A 9,834-nucleotide genomic window follows, 5' to 3' on the forward strand; every position below is an offset into this window, starting at 1 on the left:
AGAGAAACATCAATGTGTGAGATAGACATTGACTGGTTGCCTCCCACAGTCCACCTGACCAGGGCTAGGGATTGAGCCTGCAACCTAGGTATGTGTCCTTGACCGCAATCGAACCCAGGACCCTTCAGTTGGCAGGCTGACGCTCTATCCACTGAGTCAAACCACCTAAGCCTAGATCTGACTTTTTTTTTTAGATCTGCCTATTTTTTAATCACATTGTGGTGGTTGTTTTTTTGTTTTGTTTTGTTTTGTTGCTGTTGAGTTGTTTGAGTTCTTTATATAATTTGGATTTTAATCTCTTATCAGAGATATGATTTGTAAATACTTTCTCTCATTGCTTTTTTATTTTATTGATGGTCTCCTTTGCTGTGTAGAAGTTTTATAGTTTGATGTAGTCCCACTTGTTCTTTTTGTGTATGTGTATGGTTTTTATTTATTTGCTTGTTTGTTTGCTGCTTTTGCTTTTGTCATATCCAAAATATTGCCAAGACCAGATGTCAAGGATCTTACTACCTATGTTTTTTTTCTAGAAACTTTATGGTTTGGGGCCTTACATTTAAGTCTTTTATATATATATATATATATATTTTATTATTATTGATTTTTTACAGAGAAGAAGGAAGAGGGACAGAGTTAGAAACATCGATGAAAGAGATCGATCAGCTGCCTCCTGCACGCCCCCCACTGGGGATGTGTCCGCAACCAAGGTACATGCCCTTGACCGGAATCGAACCTGGGACCCTTGAGTCCACAGGCCGACGCTCTATCCACTGAGCCAAACCGGTTCGGCACATTTAAGTCTTTAATCCATTTTGAATTGACTTTGTGTATGGTGTAAGATAGTGGTAGAATTTCATTCTTTTGCATGTGGCTGTCCAGTTTTTCCCAACATCATTTTTGAAGAGACTGTCCTTTTGCCATCATATATTCTTGGCTCCTTTGTCATAAATTAATTAACCATCTGTGTGTGGGTTGATTTCTGGGCTTTTTATTATGTTCCATTGATCTATGTGTCTATATTTATGCCAATATCTCTGGGGATTCTTATTCATTGTAGTGGGCCCAGGGCTCGTGTGTGACCCTCAGGGTCAGCTGATCTGGGCTCCCTTCTGCTCTGACAGTTTGTGGTGCTATGTCAGTCTCTCCTCCTTGTGGAGAATGGGCCAGCTGGGAGCAGAGTTACCTTCAATCACCACAGGCCTACCTTCTGGAGGCCCCAGGGGCTTGAGAGGACCAGTGTCTGGGCTGCCTGTGACTAGGGCAAGCAGAGGTCAGAAGCCAAACACTGATACTCCTGCCCTTCCCAGCTGGTCCTGTACAAAGGCCTGCAGCAATTTCCACAGAATAAAAATTTCTCACTCCTCCACCCAGCAAACAGCGCTGGACCTAGAGCTGAGGCCTGTAAAACAACAAGCAAAATCTTCCACATTTCTCATGGCTTCAACCCAGACACCTTGTTTGAGCATGGAGTGAGTGAGGGCTTCTGCAGGCCTACACAGGTCTAAACAGCAACTTTGGAACTAGAACCCAGGCCTCCCGAGGCCCATCAGCCACTGGTGCTTTCCACTAAGCCTCAATGCCTGCCAACTTAAAATCACATTAAAAATATTTTTTGGCCTTAAAACTTGAATTAATGCCAGAAGCTGGTCCACCCTTGCTGCTTGACACAGTCGCTGCAGGGAAGAAACATCTGCACAGCTTATGTTTCAAGGGACCTGGTGTAAATGGCATATGTTTGCTTCCCCCTCTTAGCGCTATGTGTTTTAACCAGGACCACCTCCCCGAAAAAGGTTGTTTCCCCAGGTAGGGATTTTTCCCTGGAGTTAGGAATTAACAGGACTAAGGAAGGGAATGAGTCAGTAAGATAAGATCCCCTAGTGTTACAGAAATACCATGTACTACTTATGGAGTACTTGGACTAAGACTGTTGGCAATAAATTTGTGACTTGTTGGGCCCACATCCCCCGGGGTCTGCCCACCAGGGAAAGCACCAAAGCCTATACCCCTGGAGACCCACTGACACAGGGTAGTCCCAGGGAAGGCAAGCAGCGAAGCTGGGAGGACATAACCTTTACTGGGTAGGATAATCTCCTTCAGTCACTTCCTTGTAGCTTATCAGTAGAGCAGTAACCTTGGAATAGCCCTTATAGTGGAACACAGAGATTAACCTAGACAGGATTAAACTCAACAGAACTAGATTAACAAACGCCCTAACCTTTGGAATAGAATGGATAGGATTAAACTCAACAGAACTAGATTAACAAACGCCCTAACCTTTGGAATAGAATGGATAGGATTAAAATCAACTGGTATAAATACAGATGTAACAGGAGAAATAAACACAGAACCTGGCTGGAGAACCTGGCTAGACTGCTGATCAACTGAACGCTGTCTCCGTGTCATTCCTTCTTTGCCGACTCCATCCACACCTTTGGGTACCCCTGGACCTGCTGGGGCTGGACCCCAACATCTGGCACCCAATGTGGGGCATGAACCCACGACCCTGAGATTAAGAGTCTCATGCTCTACCGACGAGAACGGAGCGGACGCCATGGCGACCAACATCGAGCAGATTTTTAGGTCTTTCCTGGTGAGTAAATTCCAGGAAATTCAACAAGAGCTTTCCAGTGGAAGGAGTGAAGGCCAGCTCAATGGTGAAACAAATACACCTATTGAAGGAAACCAGGCAGGTGGTGCAGCTGCCTCTGCCAGGAGCCTACCAAATGAAGAAATAGTTCAGAAGATAGAGGAAGGACTTTACGGGGTCTTAGATACAGAACTGTGCGGTAAGCCAGACTTGAAGGAGGCCTCCAGAAAAAGTAGATGTGTCTCTGTACAAACAGACCCTACTGATGAAGTTCCCACCAAAAAGTCAAAGAAGCATAAAAAACACAAAAACAAAAAGAAGAAAGAAAAGGAAAAAAAGTATAAAAGGCAGCCAGAAGAATCTGAATCAAAGGCAAAATCACATCATGAAGAGAACATGGATTTGGAATCAGATTCCTTTTTGAAGTTTGATTCTGAGCCTTCAGCAATGGCGCTGGAGCATCCTGTAAGAGCGTTTGGGCTCCCTGAGACCAGTGAAACTCCTGCAGTTGTGCTAGAACCTCCTGTAGTCTCAATGGAGGTATCACAGCCCCACACCTTAGAAACTCTGAAGCCAGCTACAAATACTGAAGAACTCTCACTTGCATCTACATCAGTAATCTCTGTGCAATCAGAACAGTCTGTGGCAGTAACGCTGGAACCACCCATGACAAAGATTCTGGATTCTTTTTCAACAGCACCAGTGTCTACTACAACAGTAGTGCTAAAGTCATCTGAGCCAGTTGTAACAATGTCAATGGAGTATCAGATGAAGTCTGTGCTGAAATCTTTGGAGCGCACATCTCCAGAGCCATCAAAGACCATATTGGAACCTCCAGTAGCAAAAGTGCTAGAGCAATCAGAAACCCTTATGGTATCATCACAGTCACCTATTGAGGCACACCCTGAGCCAAGCACATCAACAATGGATATTGCCGAGTCTTCTGAAACTGAGGACCCAAGATTGCCAGAGCAGCCTGTAGAAGTACCATCGGAGACTGCAGACTCATCCATGACAAGATCACAGGAGTTGCTGGAGCAACCGAAGCCCACAGCATTGGAGCTGCCGGAGTCGTCGGTGGCCTCAGCGATGCAGTTGCCAGGGCCACCTGCGACCTCCATGCCGGAGCGGCAGGGGCCCCCTGTGACTCCAGGGCTGGAGTTACCTGGGCCCTCTGCTACGCCGGTGCCAGAGTTGCCAGGGCCCCCTTCTACCCCAGTGCCTGAGTTGCTAGGGCCCCCTGCGACAGCAGTGTCTGAGTTGCCAGGACCCTCAGTGATATCAGTGCCTCAGTTGTCGCAGGAATTGCCAGGGCTTCCAGCACCATCCATGGGGTTGGAGCCAACACAGGAGGTACCAGAGCCACCTGTGATGGCACAGGAGTTGCCAGGGCAGCCTGCGGTAACAGTAGCAATGGAGTTGACTGAGCAACCTGCGACGACGACAGAGTTGGAGCAGACTGTGGGGATGACAGCGATGGAATATCCTGGGCAGCCTGAGGTGACAACAGCCACAATGTTGCTGGGGCAGCCTGAGGCAGCGATGGTACTGGAGTTGCCAGGGCAACCAGTGGCAACGACAGCGCTGGAGTTGCCAGGGCAGCCTTCGGCAACTAGGACACTGGAGTTGCCTGGGAAGCCTGTGGCAACTGGGGCACTGGAGTTTGAGGGGCAGTCTGGGGCAGCTGGAGCACTAGAGCTTTTGGGGCAGCCTCTGGCAACAGGGGTTCTGGAGTTGCCAGGGCAGCCTGGGGCGCCAGAGTTGCCTGCAGCAACTGTGGCGCTGGAGATCTCTGTTCAGTCTGTGGTGATAACGGAGCTGTCAACGATGACCGTGTCGCAGTCCCTGGAGGTGCCCTCGACGACAGCGCTGGAATCCTATAATACAGTGGCACAGGAGCTGCCTACTACATTAGTGGGGGAGACTTCTATAACAGGATTGGATTCCTTGATGGCCCAAGAATCCCATATGGACTCCCAAATGCTAGCGTCCAGCTCCATGGACTCCCAGATGTTAGCAACTAGCTCTATGGATTCTCAGATGTTAGCATCTGGCACTATGGACTCTCAAATGTTAGCTTCCGGCACCATGGATGCGCAGATGCTAGTGTCTGGTACCATGGATGCCCAGATGTTAGCATCTAGTACCCAAGGTTCTTCTATTCTGGGTTCAAAATCCCCTGATCCCTACAGGTTAGCTCAGGATCCCTACAGGTTAGGTCATGACCCTTATAGGCTAGGTCATGATGCCTATAGATTAGGGCAAGACCCTTATAGATTAGGCCATGATCCCTACAGACTAACTCCTGATCCCTATAGGATGTCACCTAAACCTTACAGGATAGCTCCCAGGTCCTATAGGGCCGTTCCTAGACCATATAGGTTAGCACCCAGACCCCCAATGTTGGCATCTAGATGTTCTATGATGAAGTCCTATGCTGCAGAACGTTCCATGATATCATCTTACGAACACTCTATGATGTCTAATGAGCGGACCTTGATGTCCCCTATGGCTGAGCGCTCCATGATGTCAGCTTATGAGCGCTCTATGATGTCCCCTATGGCTGAGCGCTCCATGATGTCAGCCTATGAGCACTCTATGATGTCCCCTATGGCCGAGCACTCCATGATGTCAGCTTATGAGCGCTCTATGATGACTGACCGATCAATGATGGCTGACCAGTCTATGATGTCATCTTACTCTGCTGCTGACCGGTCTATGATGTCATTGTATTCTGCAGCTGACCGAACTATGATGTCATCTTATACTGCTGCTCATTCAATGTCTATGGCAGCTGATTCTTACACCGATTCTTATACTGATACATATACAGAGGCATATTTGGTGCCACCATTGCCTCCTGAAGAGCCACCAATGACACCACCATTGCCTCCTGAGGAGCCACTGGAGGGCACAGCATTACCCACTGAGCAGTCAGCATTAACAGCCGAAAATACTTGGCCTACTGAGGTGCCACCATTACCTCCTGGAGAGTCTGTATCCCTGCCTGAACCTCCTGTGGGTCAAAGTGAGATTTCAGAGCCTTCGGTGGTGCCTGCTGATTATTCAGTGTCAGCATCAGAGCCTTCAATGTTGGCATCAGAGGCTGCCATGACTGTTCCAGGGCCACCACTGGAGCCAGAGTCTGCGGTTACATCAACACCTATAGAGTCTGCTGCAGAAGCAGAGGAGCATGAAGTTCCAGAGAGACCAGGGACTTATATGGTATCTGAAACTACCATGATGTCAGCTAAGCCAACTATGTCAACATCAGAGCCTTCTGTTATGTCAGAGACAGCAGAAACCTTCGATTCCATGAGAGCTCCAGGACCTATTGCCTCAGAGGTATCTGTGTCCCTCCTGGAGCCTGCAGTAACTATTCCAGAGCCATCACAGAGCGCTCTAGAGCTGTCAGCCTTGGCCATCTCAGAGCTACCCTCCGTGGCTGTCCCAGAGCCCATGGCCTTGGTTGAGCCAGAGCATGTTACCATTCCTGTGCCAGTTGTTTCTGCCCCGGAGCTTGCTGTACCTGTCCTGGAACCAGCAGTATCAGTTCAGCCTAACATTATTTCAGAACCACCTGTTGTCCAAGAATCTACAGTGACAGTTGCAGAGCCTGCCATCGCTGTCTCAGAGCAGACTCAAATAACACCGACTGGGATGGCTTTAGAGCCTGCCTCTGTGATGCTGAAGTCTGGTGTTATAACAGGAATGAATTTAATATCTACGTATCAAGATCTTTCTCCAGAGATTGGTATGCAGGAGGTTCCCATGCACTCAGATGAAGAGCCACATGATGAAGAGCACCTGAAGAATGACTCTTATGAAAGTGAACATGGTATAAATAGAGACCTTGATATAAATAATCATTTAATTGCTAAAGACATGGAACATAGCACAATGTCCACTGCCAGCACTGGTGCTGTTGGTGAAATTGGTGAAGAGAAAATGTTGGCCATCAATGAGACTAAACAATGCACAGTATTGGATACCTGCCCTAGTGTTAGTGAAGCTGATGTAGGAGGAACGCTATCTTGTACTGGTCCTCTTGCTGTCGAACCTGGTACATTGGAAACTAGTAAGGGTCTTGAATTTGCCGCAGTATCTGCTCTCAGTTCAGTTAGTAAATATGATGTTGAAGTATCTTTAACTACTCAAGATACTGAACATGACATGGTAATTCCCACTCTCCCCAGTGGTGGTAGTGAGGCTGACAGAGAGGGACCTTTGCCTGCTAAAGACATTCATCTTGACTTGCCATCTAATAACTGTATTAGCAATGATACAGAAGGACCATTACCTATAAAGGAGAGTGACCAGACATTAGCAGTTGCTCTCAGCCCTAAAGAAAGTAGTGAAGATAAAGAGGTACCACTCCCTACTAAAGAGACAGTGTCTGAATCTGCATTTCCTGCCAATATTGAAGATATTAACGAAGCAGATTTAGTGAGACCATTACTTCCTAAGGACATGGAACGTCTTACAAGCCTCAGAGCTGGTATTGAAGGACCTTTACTTGCAGGTGAAGTTGAACGTGACAAATCTGCTGCCAGTCCAGTTGTAATTAGTATACCAGAAAGAGCTTCAGAGTCATCTTCAGAGGAAAAAGATGATTATGAAATTTTTGTGAAAGTTAAGGACACTCATGAAAAAAGCAAGAAAAATAAGAACCGTGATAAAGGTGAGAAAGAAAAGAAAAGAGACTCTTCATTAAGATCTCGAAGTAAGCGGTCCAAGTCTTCAAAACACAAGTCACGCAAACGTACCAGTGAGTCTCGTTCTAGAGCAAGAAAGAGATCGCCGAAGTCCAAGTCTCCTCGCTCTCAAACACGTTCAAGGTCACGTTCAAGACGCAGGAGGAGGAGCAGCAGGTCAAGATCCAAGTCTAGAGGAAGGCGATCTGTATCAAAAGAGAAGCGCAAAAGGTCTCCAAAGCACAGATCCAAGTCCAGGGAAAGAAAAAGAAAAAGATCAAGCTCCAGGGATCATCGGAAAACTGTGAGAGCTCAGAGTCGTACCCCAAGTCGGCGGAGTCGGAGTCACACTCCGAGTCGTCGAAGAAGATCTAGATCTGTGGGGAGAAGGAGCTTTAGCATTTCCCCGAGCCGAAGGAGCCGCACCCCAAGCCGAAGGAGCCGCACCCCAAGCCGACGGAGCCGCACTTCTAGCCGATGGAGAAGATCAAGGTCGGTTGTAAGAAGACGAAGCTTCAGTATCTCACCAGTCAGGTTAAGGCGATCACGGACACCCTTGCGGAGGAGGTTCAGCAGGTCTCCCCTCCGCCGTCAGCGGTCTCGATCTTCAGAAAGAGGCCCATCGCCTAAACGCCTGACAGATCTGAATGAGGCTCAGTTACTTGAAATAGCCAAAGCTAATGCAGCGGCCATGTGTGCTAAGGCTGGCGTTCCTTTACCGCCAAACCTAAAGCCTGCACCTCCACCTACCATAGAAGAGAAAGTTGCTAAAAAGTCAGGAGGAGCTACTATAGAAGAACTAACGGAGAAATGCAAAAAGATTGCACAGAGTAAAGAAGATAATGATGTAATAGTGAAAGAGCCTCATGTTTCGGATGAAGAGGAAGAAGAATCTCCTTTTTATCATCATCCCTTTAAACTCAGTAAACCCAAACCCATTGTTTTCAACCTGAATATTGCTGCAGCAAAGCCCACGCCCCCAAAAAGCCAGGTCACGTTAACAAAAGAGTTTCCTAGCCCTGACCGGTTTGGCTCAGTGATAGAGCATCGGCCTGCAGACTGAAAGGTCCCAGGTTCGATTCCGGTCAAGGGTATGTACCTTCGTTGCGGGCACATCCCCAGTAGGAGATGTGTAGGAGGCAGCTGATTGATGTTTCTCTCTCATCGATGTTTCTAACTCTCTATTCTTCTCCCTTCTTCTCTGTAAAAAATCAATAAAATGTATTAAAAACAAACAAACAAAAAAGAGTTTCCTGTGTCATCCAGATCTCAGCACCGAAAAAAAGAAGCAGACAGCGTTTACGGAGAGTGGGTTCCTTTCTCTCTGGCCTCCAGGGCTGCGCCTCCCTGGTGCTCCCTGGCTTCAAGGGCCCTCGTCCTGGTGGCTTTGTTAGTTGACCTTCTTCCAGGGAATTTCTGGGTCTAAATGTTTGGGTATTTTTGGAGGGCAGGGCGGGGCCGAGTGTGACCGCCTCTCTCCCACAAGGAAGAACAGCCATTTTCTCTTTGTTAACTCAGTTACAGACTTACATTCATAAACGAGAAAAGGGTTTCTATATAGGACATATTAGAGCTCATTCCTGCCTATCAGGACCCTTAAGCGAAGGAAATTATCAGGCAGATTTACTAACTCGCCCAGTAGTTTGTACAGCTCTAGAGGACGCCCGGCGGTCTCCTGCCACTCACCATCAAAATGCTTCTGCTCTCCGTCTATATTATCGCATATCTACAGAAGCTGCTTGAAGTATTGTGCGTGACTGCGGCCATTGTGCTACTCATTTTCCTAGCCCTGCTACTGGAGTTAATCCAAGAGGACTTAGACCCTGTGACTTATGGCAGATGAATATTACTCATGTCCCATCTTTTGGCAAACTTTGCTATGTGCATGTTTGTATTGATACCTTTTCTCATGTTATCCTTGCTTTTGCATATACAGGAGAAGCCTTAAAGATGTAAGTCAACATTTACTCCAATGTTTTTCCTACCTAGAGATACCAAGGGCACTTAAAACAGACAATGGGCCTGCCTATACCTCTAGAGCTTTTTTTTTTTTTTTGTATTTTTTAAAATTAAATCTTTATTGTTCAGATTATCACATTTGTTCCTCTTTTTTCCCCCCATAACTCCCCTCCTCCCAGTTCCCACCCCACCCTCCGCCCTCACTCCCCACCCACTGTCCTCATCCATAGGTGCACGATTTTTGTCCAGTCTCTTCCCGCACCCCCCACACCCCTTTCCCCCCCAAGAAGAGTCAGTGCATCCCCTTTCTATGTCCCTGATTCTATTATAATCACCAATTCATTCTGTTCATCAGATTATTTATTCACTTGATTTTTAGATTCACTTGTTGATAGATGTGTATTTGTTGTTCATAATTTGTATCTTTACCTTTTTCTTCTTCTTCCTCTTCTTAAAGGATACGTTTCAGCATTTCATATAATACTGGTTTGGTGGTGATGAACTCCTTTAGCTTTTCCTTATCTGTGAAGCTCTTTATCTGACCTTCAATTCTGAATGATAGCTTTGCTGGATAAAGTAATCTTGGTTGTAGGT

General features: G+C 46.8%; 1 protein-coding gene across 1 annotated transcript; it reads left to right on the plus strand.

Annotated features, from left to right (window-relative positions):
- Positions 1-2,539: 2,539 nt before the first annotated feature.
- On the plus strand, positions 2,540-8,707 carry LOC132240639 (protein SON-like). The gene is made up of 2 exons (XM_059708503.1): positions 2,540-8,307; positions 8,548-8,707. The coding sequence occupies exons 1-2, from the start codon at positions 2,552-2,554 to the stop codon at positions 8,705-8,707; spliced, it is 5,916 nt and encodes a 1,971-aa protein (XP_059564486.1). The 5' UTR covers positions 2,540-2,551.
- Positions 8,708-9,834: the final 1,127 nt, after the last annotated feature.

Source organism: Myotis daubentonii, chromosome 1, assembly GCF_963259705.1.
Source record: "Myotis daubentonii chromosome 1, mMyoDau2.1, whole genome shotgun sequence".
Lineage (NCBI taxonomy): Eukaryota > Metazoa > Chordata > Mammalia > Chiroptera > Vespertilionidae > Myotis > Myotis daubentonii.